The 18987-nt window shown below is 32.6% G+C and overlaps 1 protein-coding gene across 1 annotated transcript in view; it reads left to right on the forward strand.

The window, feature by feature from the left end:
- Positions 1–12119: 12119 nt before the first annotated feature.
- Positions 12120–18987, forward strand: part of LOC148193669 (ABC transporter B family member 15-like) — a 21180-nt gene continuing 14312 nt past the window's right edge. Inside the window, exons 1-7 of the mRNA XM_088099481.1 lie at positions 12120–12672; positions 12903–12957; positions 13090–13268; positions 13365–13822; positions 13974–14514; positions 15423–16289; positions 18441–18980. Coding sequence (XP_087955607.1) covers positions 12412–12672; positions 12903–12957; positions 13090–13268; positions 13365–13822; positions 13974–14514; positions 15423–16289; positions 18441–18980 — 2901 coding nt within the window. The 5' untranslated portion in view covers positions 12120–12411. The remainder of the gene's footprint in view (positions 12673–12902; positions 12958–13089; positions 13269–13364; positions 13823–13973; positions 14515–15422; positions 16290–18440; positions 18981–18987) is intronic.

Consider the following 18987-nt stretch of genomic DNA (forward strand, 5'->3'; position numbering starts at 1 on the left):
GCTGAACGCACAATCTCAGTAATATCTGAGTTTTTGACGATGACAACGCATAATTAATAACACATGTGTATTATGTGTTACATGTTCTATGCGTACATGTTATATGCGTATATGAGAACATGATTGTGTTGTTGTTGTGTTGTTCATTGCATTTCACTGTGTTATATATGTGATTTTATACATGAATGCATGACACATGTTTCTGGATGAGAAAAACCACAAGCACTAATGTTGAATTTTAATTGTCTGGAAAAACAACAGTTTTAAGTCGATTTCATTATGGGGTGAGTCGATAAAAACTTGTGTCTTTGCATAAACCTTTTTCAAAGTGTGCTGTGAGATTTTTCAAACAAAAAGTTTTTCAAAACTTGATTTACACTGTTACATAGTCGATTATGTGTGTGTTGCATTCAACTAAGTTTGTTACTGTTTTGAAATTATGTTAATGCTTGATATAACTGTCTAACGGTCATATTTTTAAATATTGTTGAAATTGTTGATAGGGGGAGCACTGGTTTAGCTGAACCGACAATCTCAGAGCTTCTGGTTTTTGATGATGACAACACATAATTAATAACACATGTGTTTACATGTTCATTACTTTCATGATTATGATTATATGAGAACATGTTTGTGTTGTGTTGATCATTGAAATTCACTATGTTATATATGTGGATTTAATCTGTGATTACATGATAATTGTTTTGGAAAAGAAAAACCACATGCACTTTAGTTGAACTTAAATTGTGTAGCAAAACAACAGTTTTAAGTCGACTTCACTATGAAGTAAGTCGATTAAAACTCGTGGCTTTGCACAAAATTTTTCAAAGTGTGCTGTGAGAATTTTTGAAGAGAAAGTTTTTCAAAACTATGTTTTTAACTGTTACAAAGTCGACTATGTGCGCAAGCCATTGGACTAAGTTTGTTATGTTTTGAAATTCTCTTAATAGTTGTCTTAAAATGTCTAATGGCTATATTTTTAAATATGTTTGACCAAACATTAATTGTTAAACAACTGCATTAATTACGTAATCAATTAATTGCTATGACTGCTACATAATTGTTATAATTGTCATGACTGTATTCAACTTCATTAGTGGCAAAGTTGACTGAAGAGCGTCACAATTGTGAAAAATTATATATTGACGCAAATTTGAATTCTGTAAGAAGTTTTGAGAATCTAACGAATTGTGTGATAATTTTCATATTGTTGCGGCAAGACGCTCTGATCCTGCAAGATGGATCAGTGATGAAGAAACCAGAAAGGTTTCTAAACGGAAGCGTCAAGGTTATTGCTCCTCCCAAAAATTTGAACTTGAACATGTTTGAAAAAGAGGGATTTCATTTTCCAGAATGGTTCGAGAGACAAGGACTCTCTATTTTTGTACAAATGAAAGGTTATTGGTACCCGGACCTTGTTAGAGTGTTTTATCACAACTTGAAGATTGTGAATGATGATATTCAATCCAGAGTAAAAGGTATTGATATTCACATTGACAACTTTATGTGGAATCTAGTTACGGGATTAACGGCTGAAAGAACATCCTCTCACTTGCCAACTGCGGAAACTAACAAATTGTTGAATAAGAGAAATCTTTACAGAAATTGGCCAAGATTTCTTGGAAGATACTCAATTGAAAGACTCTTTGCACATGAAGGGTTAAACAAGGAAGAAAAGATAATGAAGTTCAAAGGTTTGACGTCGAGTTCTCGGACTCTTCGACGTCAACATGTATGTTCATATCATAATCTTTTGAAATCTATTCTTTTTCACAAAATGATGTTTGAACGTCGAATGCGGCTGGGCTTCAACGTGCATACTAGGTGGAAGTTAGTAGGCATAATTACATGTTGTACTACTTATTCATGATGTAATGTTATTGCACGTCAATGTCTTGGACAATTGGACGTCACATATTCATCTATAAATGTAGCTTGTATTTCACTTAACATCTTGATTCTTGTTTCCCTATTGAACATATTAGGATTCATTACTTTTATTTCCTTTGCATTTTCTTTTCCTTAGATTTCGAAGCATTTTTGTTCTTTAAATTGCAATTTGCTCACTTGAATTTCAAAGTGATGCATTCATCTTGAGTTCATATGAAGGTGCCCTTTGAAATTCAAGTCAACAAAATATTTTTTATAGTACAGAAATGGTTAAGATATCTTACTGAAAGGGAAGTGCTCACGAAAAAGAAATATGGTTCACAATATGTTTAATGCTGAAATAATTTTAAGAACTAAAGTAAATCTTTAAAAAAGTTGTTCAACTTCATCACTAGAAATGTATGATTCATTTTTTAAATTGTCTTCAAGTTGTTTTCTACCATTAGATTTCATATCTAATTGATATCTTAGGTTGGAAAAAACTTTAAATATTAGTATGATGTCGAATATTGAATGCATTTGATGCAAAGACCTGGATTTTATTCCTTTTTAACCTCCCATAGCACGTCGAAGACCCAACAATTCGACGTCCTATATCATAGAGGATTTCTAAAAGAAATCCATTTTTACAAAACATAGCGTCAAACATGAACACAAAATAAGAAAGAATACATTAAAATGAAACACAGGAAGTATATAAAAAAATAGCAAAACAATGGAGAATGTTTTTGAAATTCATAAGTGTTAACATTTTCCTTTGGTTTTCCACCATGTCTTCATCGTTAACAAAGAAATGTCTATGTTTAGTAGAGGAATTGATGGAGAACCAATGGAAAAAGTTAACAAGAATTTGATTAAGGAAGTTATGTAGTGTAGGTTTTCAAATGGTACTACTTGAAATGAAACCCAAATTTGTTAACTTCTTTCTTTGGATTTTTATTGCTCCTTGTCGCATCACCCAAACTTTTGTGACCTTGAAAGAGCTAAGATAAAACCAAAGACAAAATGTTAACAGTGACAGGTTCGCCAAAATTTTATAATTGGAGGTCCAGGTCAAGAATCTGAAACTGCATTTAAAGAAAATAGACTTGACAATTGACGTCGAAGTTGGACACTGATCGACGTCTACGTCATATGGGAAAAGGTTATTTGTTGGCCATGATAAATGCTCTTTTTAGAAACGAAGATATTCACGTCGAATTTGGAAAGTTTTTTACGTTAATTGTGCATGAGAAAGTATATTTGGTTAATCTTGATAAATTGTGTTGTTACAAACGAAAAGATTCACGTCGAAGTTGAACACTAATCGACGTCTACGTCATATGGGAAAGGGCAGTTTATTGGTCATGATAAATGCTCTTTTTAGAAATGAAGATATTCACATCGAATTTGGAAAGTCTTTGATGTTAACTGTGCATGGGAAAGTGTATTTGGTAACAAACGAAAAACATAATAAATCCCTTTTTTCTTTTTTCTTTTAAACCACCAGTAGTACATGGAATTCAATTGGAATTCAACGTAATATTCCCTTTTGTTTTAAACCAACATTGAATTATGGTAGAGTTCGACGTAAAACAACTTCAAGGATTTCTAAAAGAAATCCATTTTTACAGAAAGTATGTTCATAAATGAAAACAGAAACAAAAGAAAAGCATAATAACACTAAACATAGAAAAAAATGAAAATCTAACCACGAAAAGATCCACGAGATAGTTAAAATGTAGAAAGATTTTGGTGAATGAAGGTTATAGCATTTTAAAAGGGTGCGAAATCCAAATCTCTCAACCTTTTTCTTTGAATTTCTATCTCTCCTTCAAGCTTTTCACCATGCACAAAGAATCAAACCACAAGGAAATGACTCGCTTTTGTGACCTTGAAGGAGCTAATAGAAAAACAAAGAAAAAGTTAACATATTGTTACGAGAAATTTTGTGAATGGAAGTTGTAGCATTTTGAAAGGGTACGAAATCCAAATGTATCAACCTTTTTCTTCGTGTTTCTATCATTCCTTCAAGTTTTTCAACATGACAAAGAATCAAACCACAAAGAAATGACTCGCTTTTGTAACCTTGAAGAGCTAATAGAAACACAAAGAAAAAAAATCAACACAATGAAACGTTGAAGGAGTTATTACGTGAAATTTTATAAGTAGAGGTGTAGAGGTTATCCAAGGCTCCGAAACTGTATTTATAGAAAAAAAATAACTATTGGGAGCCAGAATTAATGCGCCTATCACGTCGAACCCCCCAATGACTTCGAAGTTTTGTGGAGTGACCCTTTGGCTTCATCTGCATAATAAAATGTCGAAGCCCCCAATAACTGGACGTTTTATGGGTTGGTTTAAAAGAAAAAATAAAAAGAGTAATTGCTGGCAATTAAAACGTCGAACCCCCAAAAGAATTCGACGTTTTGTGGTTGGTTTAAAAGAAAAAATAAAAATATAATAAAAAAAGAGATTGAGCCTTTGGCTTCTGGCGGGTCAATAAAACGTCGAAGCCCCAAGTAATTGGACGTTTTATTGATTGGTTTAAAATAAAAAAATAAAATGAATAACTGCTGGCAAATAAAACGTCGAAGCACCCAAAAGAATTCGTCGTTTTGTGGTTGATTTAAAAGAAAAAAGAAAAATATAATAAAAAAGGGATTGAATTTACGTCGAGTTGGTTCTAGTCGTGACGTTAATTCATTTTAGACGATGAGTTGGATTCCAAAACAAAGTGGAGTGATTGAATTTATTTACGACAATACCACCGGTCATTGTTAAAGTTGGTTGTTTTGTTATGGGACGTTATACGCGATTTTTGTACTAATGCACCCAACAATACCTTAACTCCTATACCTTTCACGGGCTTGTAAAAGTTGACAAATCAAGCGTATGAGAATGGTAAAGGCCTGATTTCTCAAAAAAACTAAAATCTTATACTCAAACACTCAAGAAAAACCTTACCTTTAAAAATGTAGTGATATTTTTGAAATTATTGATAAAGTATAAGCTCTATATCTAAGTTAACTAAAGGTTATATCTTGACTATCTCGATTTTGTCAAAGAACTAAAGCCTATACTCAAATCATCATAGTATAAGCTTGAGTTAACTTAGAATCGGAGTTCATCTTGCCCACAATTTAAAAAACGTCAATACATTTTTAATGACTATGTTTTTCTTAAAACAATAATAAAAAAAATGTCAATTTAATTAATTTCATTATTTACGCCTTTTTAATTTTAATTGAAAAAATATTTATAAATTAGATTAGTTGAAATTTAAAAAGTAATATTTTGATTAAAATTTTAAAAAAAATATGTTTTATCTTTTACACGTAGTTCCTGAAAAGGATATTATAGGAAGTACTTTATTTACATACAAAGGACTATGAGTAAAGAGTTTAATACTGTTTAATCAAATCAACACATTCTAAGGGTAAAAGATTGGAACAAAAGAAAAACGTAGTGATATATAGATTTGTTAAGAAAGCTACATTTTATACAGTCAAACAAAACAGATGAAATAATATAATACATTCTATACAAATAGACATAACATATGAAAATATATATATAAAAAAATGAAAATATATGGTTATTATTTGCATTTTGCCCTTGATTTTGTTTCTGCCTCTAAAAACTCTTTTAATTAGAATACAATAAAAGTTAAAGGGTGTGTTTGACAATTGTTAACTGAAAAATTTACAAGTTGATTAAAAGTTAATTACTTACTAAAAACTATTAAAATTTTAAAATCATGTTTTTCCTTTAAAAATTTGGATAAAATATTACTCTGAAAACTTTTGGATATAAACTTGAGAAAATAATCAAATACTTATTGATGTTTACAATTTAAGAAAAATACAAAATTATTGAATATTTAATATTTAAAATTCTTTGAATATAAAATGGAGGTCCTTGTTGAAGGTTTCTCAATAAATACAATGGTCCTTTACACTCGTATACACACGATATACTAATCTTATAAAAAGAAATAAATAAACAAATAAGACAGTAATTATTTGTAGTATTTATGGACGTTGACAAAGGCAAGAAAGTTTATCCAATTGCAGAATGCAGTTTTTAATTGCTTTTATCATAGAAACTTTCAACAGCATAGAAACTTTCAATTACTTTCTGTTCAATATTTATTGAAACTCTCAATTACTTTCTGTTGAATTTTTGTTGAAACTTTCAATTCTATTGTTACTCTCAAGGTAAAGGTGGTCCAGTTGTTTCAATGCATTCATTGCAAGCATATATGTCTTCAGAGGTTTAGGCATTATCCTCTGTCAATGTTCTTCTGTGTGCAACATAAAACTTTCATACTGTAAAAGACAGGGGATAACCTATAAATTGTCTGTCGGAATTTACTTTGGGTTGTGAAATATGAATGGTCCCTGTACATATACCTATAATCATAAATGAAGTTCTGCTTTCTTCTAAATATAGATTAATAGGTTTAGTTTCTTGGAAAGTGAAAAGGTATAAAATATCAGTCTCATAACCAAATCACTTCCAAAAATTTGCCACACACCTTTTACACTAACACGTCTTTTCTTATGTTTCTTGCAATGTTTAATAACTGAGATACAATTTAAGAAGGAATTAAAGCATTTAAAAGAAACACAAATCCTATTATCTCATCAGTCCAAAACAAAATAATATATATTCTTGTAATATTTTTTTTAATTAAGTTAAGTAGTGAGCTATCAGAGTCATGACTTAATTATTTTCTAAAATAATATGTAAATTAATGTCACAAAATAAAATTATTTATATTAAAATATTAAAAATATAATATCACCAATTAAGCTTCTGAACCTAAAAATCTTATAGTTGCATTAAAATTTATATGGCAAAAACATTAATCAATACATTAATAATAATAATACACCAGTTTTAATAAAATAATTTATATATATATATATATATATATATATATATATATATATATATATATATATATATATATATAATGCAATGATAAAATTTGAGAAATTATACATTACCTGAAATTAGTTATATTAAAAAGGGTATTTACATTTTTCTAGTTTTAAAAAATATATTTTCATATTAGCTTTTTATAAATTAAAATAACAAGATCTTTTTAAATTTTCAAACATACTTGTTTTTGTAACTTATGTTTTGAATAAAATAAAATGACATTCAGATTTTTTATTATGTTTAATAAACTAATACATAGCCTAACCTTATTTTAAAATAACGAATTTAATAAAATTTAATTAAAATTATGAAAACAATTAAAGTTTTAAAATAAAAATTAAATATTTCATAGAAATAAAATACTGTGTACAATCTTTTCTTTAAATTTCAGTTAATATACTATTTTAGAACAAAACAAGAGAGGTTTTTTTTAAAATATATTGAAATAAGTATCATTTTAATAAAAATATAAAAGAAAATGATGTTTGATAAAAAGAAATAAAACTATCACCATTATATTAAAAATTACCAGAACTTTTTCTTCATAAAACAATATCATATTCATTCTATTATAATATCAATGTACGCCCTCGAGTGCAATATAATTTTTTACTGACCTTGATTGATGTATCAGCACAGATTTTTTTTAACAATTTTTCTACAAATTGTCATTCTGCTTTAAATTATGTAATTTTTTATTTAAATTTTATTAATTATTTATAATAAAAAATCACATACACAAAAAAGTCTACATAGAATATAATAATTTACTAATATTTTATTTTAATAATTGTTGTCATAATTATTTATTTAATTTTTTATTATCATCAAATTGAATACAAGCAAAAAGTGAACACCTAGCACATGTGATTCTTATATGTATAATAATATTAAATAAATATAGCAATTAATATTTTGGAGAAAATCTTTGGATGTCTTTGCAGAGAACTGATTTTGTAACCGAATTAAATTAATATGTAACTAAAGTGTAGTATAAATTAGGGAGTAACTCTTAGGTCGTCTCTCAAATACCAATTGTAGTTCAAGCAATAGGTTAAATATATGGTGGAAGTGGTTTTTAGACAGTTTTGTGAATTAAAATGCACTCAAGTAAAACACGATTCAAACACTAATTGAAAATGGTTAATCACTAGCTCAATTAGATTGTTTCAATCACATATTAACAAAAATAACTCACTCTTTTAACCCCTTCCAACACAAGTTAATCAACTAAGCGAAGATTAACCATGTTTTCATAAAAGCGAATTAAGCAAACACAATGCTCATATTCAATCAATTATGCACCATACAGTTTCATCAATTAAGCGAAGATTAAACACCAATTAGACAACTAAGCGTGTACACAATTGCAAGTGCACAAACAGATTTAATATCATCCAAGTTAGAGTAGCAAAAACACAATTACGATTCAGAAATATCATGGAAACGATGCAATTTTAGTAATAACCAACTAAGCACACTTAACCTACCAAAACAAAGTTAAAACAGCAAAACCAACAGTAATAGCAGAACCAAAAACGCAATTAGAAAACGAATGCAAAACTAGAACAAAAATTGGAAATGAAGCTGGATTAGAAATTGGCAAAATGAAAATGCAAGGAAGACAACAAAACGAGAATGAAAAGAAGAACTCAAACGGAAATTAAATTTGCAATTGAAAACAAAATTGATTCAATACATAAAGAGGGAAAGAAAAACAAAACCTAAAACCTCCCAAAGGGGGGCTAAAAAACATAAATTGGAGAAGAAGAAGAGTGAAATGTGATTTTGGGGTTTATAAATCCCTAATTACAATTCTGCCCTTCATAAGGGCTTCTACAAAAATATGCCTAAAAATGGGCACAAAGCCAAAAAAGAGGGAAATTCAAATATAATGTTGACGTGGATAATGGAAAATGACATGACAACACTCTTATTGTCCCAAAATATGATTCTAAAATTGTCCTACAAATAATAATTGGAATAACTAAGCTCAAATAATTCAAATTAATTAAAACAAGAATTACTAGTCAAATTCAACCCAAATAGTGAAAATGAAACAATAATGGAGAAATAAACACAATTCACTAATACAATTTGGTGCGGAAAACTAAGCGAATAGTACAAAATAATGATTCATCAAGTACATACTCGACTCTCTAAAAACAATAGTCATAGCAAATTATATATCATACAAACAACAAATGTAAGAATAAATTATTGAAAATAAAACTCTAACATAAGATATGGATATAAAAGAAGCAACTTTATTAGCAATTTATAAACTATCTAATTTCAATCAATCACACATTAAAAAATCATATAAATCACACATGGATCTATAAGTTAAAAGATATTTAACAACAAAATATTGACTCACGTCTTTTGAAAAACTCATACTAAATACATCCTACCATAGATTTATATCTAATATAATCCAAGATGTAGATTTACAAGCAAATCAACGAATTATGAACTCAAAGTAAGTTCATCACAACCTAAGTCTTTTCATGAGTAGTAGAAGAATTTACCCATTAAATGTACAAATATACAAATATGTTAATTGTATATGAAACTTTATCAAAAAGACCTTTCATGACATAACCAAGAAGTCTTACCTCATACAAAAGTACCTTATTAAAATATACATTTTATTTAATATTCACAAAAATACAACCAAAGAAAAGCTCCACTACTTCATTGTTGCTCCTCACTATCACCTAAAAGACACTCTTCTTATGTACAATATACGACCATTGTAGGTTGAGAAATCCCAAATATCACATAATTAAAATAAAGGGTAAGCTAGTGAAAACTAATCAATACTATATAAACCATCAGTTCACTGAATTAATTTAATCTCCTACCATTTCATCACGCTCTCTCCATTCCTATTAGAAAATTTGATTCAACATATAAAATTAACTTTTCAAAGAAGATTCATCATTAATTCTAAATCAACCATTAGCAACAAAAATCAAATGTCTATCATAATACAATCACCACTTATACTTCTAGAAAGAGAAGGCTTGGAGACTTTCCATTCTTCCCCATGGGGGATTTGGCATCAAAGGCTCCCTTCTTCTCCCTCTCGCGCTTATCAAAGGCTCTCTTATTTTCTCTCTTGCAGCACATTCCCTCACTGTCCTCCCCTAAACCATAATCTCGCAAACATACCGAAAAAGAAAAAAAAAAGAGAGGAAGGAAGATGACTCTTACAATCAAAAGACGAACAAAATAACATTACTAGGGTTTTCTCTCTCAACCCAATAGGAAGAAACAACAAAAAATAAATTCTTATTTGGTTCCCCATAGATTCAAACCTAGGCATGCGAAGTCAACACACAACCTTAGCCACTAGGCTATTTTTTTTATTACAATGACATTTAATATGTACTTAACTGATACTTTAGCTCATGCAAAAACTAAAGCATTTTAACCCAACCATGAAGTACCTGAAAAACACTAGAAGGAGGTATTGAATAGTGTTATTGAAAAACTTTTTCGCAGCCGGTATGAAATAACATTAGAGGAGTCTTCGACGCCTTAGCTAAAGTATATGATATAACATGCTATCGAGCTTAAAATTCTTCTTTTAAATGCTTAGACGCTCGACTTGATAAACATTGAACATTTAATGTCATTTAATGCTTTCTTAGAACAACAAAGTGTTTTTTGATTTTCTACCGGTAGGTAGATTTTTGCAATTAAGCTCTTTTCTAAAGATATCAAGTATTGTATAAAGGCTTCATCATTGGACAAAGTATGATTTAAGCTCATGGTATCGTGTAATCAAGTAAACACTTATTTTGCTTTTGTCTCTTTTTAAACAAATTATATTGTTTCAAGTTTTTTATGTTTTAATATTTTAGTTTGTTTTGTTAGAGACATCATCTTGACTTGCTTTAATTTAGAGAGCTAAGTTGAATACCTTCTTCAGGTATGATAAGCATCAAGCGTTTAACTCTAACTCTCTTTAAACACTTTAGGCATAATAGCTTTTAGTTTTGTGCAACAAATATAATAAGTTATAAAGTAAATGATAAAGTTTTAGTATCAACTTTTTCTATTTTACGAGAAAATTTTGGTTTTAACGCACTCTTCTCAGTTTTAACATAATTACATTTGTGCACTCTCAATATTTTTGTCTTTCTAGCTTCACTCACCAATTTCAACACAACAAAAATTAAGAGATGATAATAATAATAATATAATACCGCTACGTCTTTATTTTTTAGCAAATAAAAATATGACATATGACAATGTAAGAATATCATCAAGTTATTAACTCTATTGACTAAAAAATTTAATAGATTAGGAAAAGCATGTTAAATACTCAAGTCATAAAAATCATATCTAATCACATCTATAACTATTAATGAAATATGTATTATTGTCATTTTTGTGTCACATTCTCGTTTGTAAGAATTGTAAATGAATAGTGATCCTATTAATAATGATAATGATTTCTCACGACTCACAAACAGACTATAAAATATTTTTATCAAAATAAATTAATTAATATTAATTAAAAAATGAAACTGTGGGTATTTATACATATAATAAAGTTGAAATTTGTTAATTATTTGAGTCAAAATACCTGAGAATTGAAGATTCCCTGAATAGTAAATAAATTTATATATCAAAGAACGTTATTGACATTTGGAAAACATGATTTAAGAGGAAACAATTAAATTTTTTGACCTTTGAAACTTTGACCCTTCTATATAATAATAGTAAGTTTGAGTGTTCATTTTATGAAATATAAATATTCTACATTAATGTGCCTTAGACCAAGAAAATATTTTTAGTTTTAAGTAAGTGAATATATGTGCATGCATACAAATATATGTTACACATTAAGTGATAATTCGCATTGAGAAAAGTAAACTTAAATTGGCCTAACTGAAAATTTATGACTACTAAGAGAACATGTACATACTTTAAAATGGCAGTTTTTAGAGGCAATTCCACACTGTTCTTATTAAGCTTAGTCTTAAAGGATTCTTTTGATAACAAATGTCAGATCAACGGTTATCTAATATAAATTAAATAGCGCATTCAATATAGAAAAAGAAAGTGGCCAAAATTCACCGATCCTTTATCAAAAAAGAAAGAATCGTGTCAGCAAAAAGCAGTAAAAGTGGCATATCTCAAGAAATAATTTTGAAAGTGGTATAAGATGAGAAAAATGCTTTAATAAAAGTAGAATTATATATTTATGGCTATGAGAAAAGTCCCGATGCTTTAGCAGTGTGATAATTATAAAGTCAAACAGGAGCTAATTCTCCTCCTCACATCACATGTTCCTCCATCCTCAACAACACAATAAACCCCTCCACATGCTATTAAGAATTCCCCAACCCTGACCCTAGCTATTCTGGTCCCTATAAGTTTTGCCCCACCACCCTTTAACCCACACTGATTCCTATAAATTCACCAGAATGTCGCAACAACATAGCTCAAGGTAATTAAAGGAAAGCTGGTTTTGGAGGCAAGCCAAGAAGGCCGAGAAACCGTGCTCCATTAACTACAGAAGTGGGTCTCCGAATCTCACTGTTGTTTGTTTATCAAGAAAAAGCGTGTCTAAAAATGGTTAGGAATCAGAAAAGTGTAGTAGCTATGGTTAGCCAGGAGAGAAAGAAGAAGATGAAAAACGAGTCCTATGGGTTTGGGTCCATTTTCATGCATGCCGATGGTAAAGATTTGTTTTTAATGATTTTAGGTACACTTGGGGCTGTTGGGGAAGGCTTTGCCACCCCTCTAGTGTTGTTTATCAGTAGTCGCATGATGAATAACATTGGGAGTTCATCCAACATGCAAGGGAACGCCTTCATCCATAACATCGACAAGGTTCAATTCTATCTCTCTCTATACACACAAGAAATTTTTATATGTTCACTAATCACCGTGATCTCAATTAATCTCATCAACATACCTAGTTGAGTGTCATGTAAAATTAATTGAAGACATGAACACGTGAAACTCTTAAACTGTCTTAATAAGTTCTCTACTTAAATCACATGAAAAGAGTATAACATGAGGGAAGCTTGCTAACTGTTTAGGCTTTGCTTGTGATGCAGAATGCAGTGGCGTGGTTATATTTAGCTGTTTGCTCTTTTGCCGTTTGCTTCCTCGGTGAGTTTTGGTTCGCAATGATTTTGCTTTTCCTTTTTCTCTTTCCGTTTAGGCCACGCAAATTAAAGTGATGATATAGTTGCATCCTTTTTTCTTTAACTATTATTATACTTTGCAACTTTTTTTTTCCAGAGGGTTACTGTTGGACGAGAACAAGCGAAAGACAGGCAGCGAGAATGAGATTCAGGTATCTGAAAGCAGTGCTTCGACAAGATATCGCGTACTTCGATATGCATGTCACAAGCACGTCAGAGATCATTACCAGCGTCTCCAACGACAGCCTCGTAATTCAAGATGTTCTCAGTGAAAAAGTACGCTGTTGTGTTTCATTATAGTTACCAAAAAAAGATAATCTTAAGTGAAAGCTCGTAATTGTTCTTATAACCAATCACACACATGTGTTACAGGTTCCGAATTTCTTGATGAACATTTCGTTGTTCGTTGGGAGCTACATAGCGGCGTTTGCAATGTTGTGGAGGCTGGCCATTGTGGGGTTTCCTTTCGTGGTTCTTCTGGTGATCCCGGGTTTAATTTACGGCAAGACCTTGTTGGGGTTGTCTAGTAAAATCAGAGATGAGTATAATGAAGCAGGAACAGTTGTGGAACAAGCAATTTCATCAATCAGAACCGTTTATTCCTTCGTTGGGGAAAGCCAGACCTTGAACACTTTCTCAAACGCGCTTCAAGGGACGGTGAAGTTGGGCCTGAAGCAAGGCTGGGCAAAAGGCTTAGCCATTGGTAGCAACGGCGTCGTTTTCGCCATTTGGTCTTTCATGTCCTATTACGGCAGCAGACTCGTTATTTATCATGGCGTCAAAGGAGGGACAGTTTTCGCCGTTGGAGCAGCAATAGCTGTTGGTGGATTGTAAGCATTAATTACCACCCCTATTATATTTATTATATAATAACATTATTATCATTATCGTAATGAATACTATTGTCTTGTCTGTATTATGAATTTGTTTTATAGTGAAATATTGGAATGAAGGTTAATTAATTTTCTGTTTGTGAAAAAGGGGACTGGGAGCGGCTTTAGCGAATGTGAAGTTCTTTTCGGAGGCGGGTGCGGCGGCGGAGCGTATAAAGCAGGTGATAAAGAGGGTTCCGAGGATTGATTCTGAGAGCGAGGAAGGGGAGATTCTGGAGAGAGTTAACGGGGAAGTTGAATTTGACAGGGTGGAATTTGTGTACCCGTCGAGACTAGAGAGTCCAGTATTGAACGGGTTGAGTGTGAGAATTCCGGCAGGGAAGAGAGTGGCGTTGGTTGGGGAGAGTGGGTCGGGGAAGTCGACGGTGATAGCGCTTTTGCAGAGGTTCTATGACCCAATGGGAGGAGAGGTGCGTTTGGATGGGGTAGGGATTCAGAAGTTGCAGGTCAAATGGTTGCGTTCGCAGATGGGGTTGGTGAGCCAGGAGCCTGCTCTGTTCGCCACAACCATTAAAGAGAACATACTTTTCGGCAGAGAGGATGCCACGGAGGACCAAGTTATTGAGGCTGCAAAAGCTGCGCATGCTCATGATTTCATCTCGCTTCTGCCTCACGGTTACCAAACACAGGTCATACCTATTCTCTTCCTATCATACCTCTGCTCTCCCTACTCACCCACTTATCTTATCAACTCATTCATCATTCATCCCTCTCTCTTCGCCCTTCACGTAATAAATGCTAAAGCGGCTCCTCCATCTAATCTACTACCTACCTATGCTATACTATATCATGTATCCTATTTTACATTTTCCTTCTCCCTCTCGCGTCTCTCTCACTTCAATTTTAGGTTTAATAGCCAATTTAGTCCTCACTTTGGTTGAAAAATCTCAATTTAGTCCCTCGCTATAAAAGTGTTTTACATTAGTCCTAACTTTTAGAATACTGGGTCAGATTGGTCCCTTTCGTTAAATATAAGTTAACGAAATTAATGGATGATGATGTGACACAGCTTAAAGCTGATGTGTTAGATTGGTCCCTCGTTAGCTTTAAGTTGTGTCACATCATCATCCATTAATTTTGTTAACTTATATTTAACAGAAATGACCAATCTGACCCACTATTTTAAAAGCTAGGACTAATTCAAAACACTTTTATAACGAGGGACTAAATTGAGATTTTTCAACCAAAGTGAGGACTAAATTGGCTATTAAACCTTAATTTTAATAAAGAAATCTAATACAAACACTTTTAGCATTTTTCAAATAAAAAAGAAAACCTTTTTTTCAATATTTTGCAGTGACTTTTAGTCAAAGCTTTCATTTACTATAGATCGCTTTTAGAAAATAAAATAAAAATTAATTTATATATTAGTAAAAAGAAAATTTTAAAGAAACTCCTGAGCGAGCGAATTTACAATAGTATTACTTAATTTTAATTTATGATTTATCTATTTTTTTCTTACTATAAGAAGAAATTTATGAAACATAACCTTATGAACAATATGCACATCAAATAACGCTTTTGATTCCACTTGCAGGTGGGAGAGAGGGGAATTCAGATGTCTGGGGGACAGAAACAGAGGATAGCGATTGCGAGGGCAATAATCAAGAAACCGCGAATTCTACTTCTGGACGAAGCAACAAGCGCGCTAGACACAGAATCCGAGCATCTCGTCCAACAGGCACTGGACAACGCCGCCGCGGGTTGCACCGCTATCATCATCGCCCACCGTTTATCCACTATCCAGAACGCAGACCTCATCGTCGTCGTCGCGGGCGGAAAGGTAATAGAGATGGGCTCGCACGACGAGCTCCTCGAAAACGACACCAGCGCCTACGCCTCCTCTTTCCGCCTCCAGCAACAAACGGAGAAAGAGAAAGTAGCCGAAAGCGAGGAAAACGTTGCTCCAAGGAGTGTCACGAGCACGTCATCCACGACAGACATGGAAAACGCGCTCCCGGTGGGGCCAGTTGGTGGGAGTGGTACGGACGTGGCGGAAGGGAAGAAGATACCGGCGCCGTCGTTTCACAGATTGGTATCCCTGAGTCTCCCCGAGTGGAAACACGTGCTTGTGGGGTGCTTAAACGCGATGGTGTTCGGTGCCGTTCAGCCAGTTTACGCATTCACTATGGGGTCCACGATACTGTTGTATTTTCACGCGGATCATGAGGAGATAGCGAGGAAGACTAGGATCTACTCGTTCGCCTTTCTGGGCCTGTTTGTGGTGTCTTTCATTGCAAATGTTGGGCAGCATTATTGTTTCGCCTACATGGGGGAATACTTGACCAAAAGGGTCAGAGAGACCGTGCTTTCGAAAATCCTCACTTTCGAAATTGGATGGTTTGATTTGGACGAAAACTCCAGTGGCGCCATCTGTTCCAGGCTTGCCAAAGACGCCAATGTGGTAAGTTTCCGCTTCCATTTCCTTAATTACTTCTGCCGTAACGTTTCTAACTTTTTCTTTTCACACTTTCTAATAACGGTATCAATCATTTGACTCCGTTTCTTCAATTTCTTCTGCTTTAACGTTTTTAAGTTCTTCTTTTCACGAATAATGACATCAATCATTTACCATTTGCCTTAGGAAAACAAACACCATAATAAGAAAAGATGAAACATAATGACTATGATAAAATATGTTTAAGAAAAGAAGTCTTGTTAATCAGTACCCCACACTTGTCTGAGTCAAAATAATAGGATCTCGAATAAATGCCATCTTATTTCTCATTTTAAAACTATACATAGCCCACCTGATAAATAATAATACCTTTTATGAGCGATATATGATGAGCGAAAGATAGAAAAAAAAAAATATGTGTACAATTAAGTTTAAAAAAAAATATTAAAAGCAGCATTCGTGTTGTTCAGTAACTTATCTGTTTTAACCAAACAATCATCAAAATTTTCACTTGAAAAAATATTTTCAAAATATTCTAGTACAACCTTTTTCTGTGTGTCAGGAAAGCGAAAGATATCAAACTTAAGTTATTCTTTCTTTTCTTATTTTCATGGTGAAAGTGATAGTGGGAGGTGTATAACATGAGAAGAAAAGATATGAAGGAATTTGTACTATTTAAGGTCTTATTGTTTTGTACCATAAATTCTCACAAATGAGGCTATAATGCATGTATCTCTCTACATGCAACGCCATGGTTGTCGGTGAGAATGTGGTTCACAAAAGGTAAATCTTCTGGATTAAAGATGGAGGACCTCTATTGGTATATCTTCAGTTGTGGTTACATCCTATCCGTACCCTTTTTCTTTTGAAGAAAAGGGAGGACCCGGCTCCACCTCACTTTCCGTTACCTTATTTTTCCTTTCCTTTCTTTATCTTTCAAACCAGGGTACTTCTAAAAACATAACTATATATTCCAAGTATAATTTTTATTCACTCTGCTACAGTGGAATTAGTTCAACTAGTCACTCATTGAATACATCAAATTTAGAATAGGATACTGAGATATTTCCTTAAGAATCTAGGATTGTGCTAATTGAGTGTAGAAAAGAGAGATGGAAAGGAGGAAAAAAATCTAAAATGTGATAGAAAAGAAAACTAATAGTATAGCCAATAGGAAAATCTATAGCATTTTCCTTTCCCAGAACGCTAGGAGGAAACTGGGCGTGGGCCAAGAAGAAGCGACCGAAGAAAGAAAGTGATTTTCATCACAATAGTAAAATTTAAAATTATAAATATTTATTTTAAATCATTCGATAAGAATATACAATAACTTAAGAATAAATACAATATATTCTAGTTTACTTAATGGAATCACTTTCATTTTATCTACTTATCATTAACGGAGACCATATTTCTTATCATAATTGCCTTAAGTAATTCTTTCAAGTATAATATTACGATGAAAGCATCTTTTCCTTACCATAATATTCTTAAGACAGGCATCTTTTTCGTTTGGTTGACCCTTTTTCTTTTATTCATAGTGAAGACTTTGTAGTTGCAGTTAACTATCCGTACATACTTTATTTTTTACTAGAACTTTGCAGTATAAACTGTCAATTTTAACAATTTTTCTTAGGATCAAACTTTTTTAACATATTAACTAACAGTAAAAGCGTAAACTGAGGACATTTAGTTTTAAATAACATAAACATTACCACTGCTAAAAATCTCATTGCACGTAAAAAAAAATAGTTTTCATTTTTTTTCCTATGAGATTGTTTTACTATTTAATTATATATTGCCATCTATTAGAAAACAATACAAAATATTTAAATCGTCACATCAAATGCTGTGATGAACAGCATGAAAGAGAGGATTACGAGGCTTTGAAGGTGGTATTGTGGCTCCTGTCACAACAGAGGAAAGTTATGTACGTTGTTTGGGTACGCCAGATAATTTGATAGTGGCTTCATGCCGTCTAAACCGGCTTTAATGCAAGCACACGTGCTTGTTTTTCAGCGTGTTCTTTAGCTTTTTGTGCGATAAGTGTTGGTAGTTTGGCAGCTACGTACAAGATCTTGGTAGTTGTTAGTGTGGTTGTGATTGGATCCATGACTAGCGTGTGTTGATGTTTGATATTTGGTTGTGTTGATTCAGGTAAGGTCTCTAGTGGGAGATAGAATGGCATTGCTGGTACAGACATTTTCAGCGGTGATAACAGCTTACACAATGGGTCTGATAATTTCCTGGAAGCTTTCCATTGTTATGATAGCGGTACAACCTATCATCATAGGTTGCTTTTACACAAGGCGTGTCCTTCTCAAGAGCATGTCCAACATGTCCCTGAAGGCCCAGCAACAAAGCAGCAAACTGGCATCAGAAGCGGTTTCCAATCTCCGAACCGTCACAGCCTTTTCTTCGCAGCACCGGATTCTCAAAATGCTTGAAGCGGCCCAAGAGGGTCCAAGCAGAGAGAACATTCGGCAGTCGTGGTTTGCTGGCATGGGGCTTGGATTCTCCCAAGGCCTTGCATCTTGCGTTTGGGCCCTAGATTTTTGGTACGGTGGCAAGCTCATCTCGAACGGGCACATAACAACAAAAGCGTTCTTTGAGAGCTTCATGGTTTTGGTGAGCACTGGGAGGATAATTGCGGATGCGGGAAGCATGACAACGGATCTTGCTAGAGGTGCTGATGTTGTGGCCT

The sequence above is a fragment of the Vigna umbellata genome, chromosome 9 (assembly GCF_029865625.1).
Source record: "Vigna umbellata cultivar VRB3 chromosome 9, Vumbellata_1.0, whole genome shotgun sequence".
Classification (NCBI taxonomy): Eukaryota; Viridiplantae; Streptophyta; class Magnoliopsida; order Fabales; family Fabaceae; genus Vigna; species Vigna umbellata.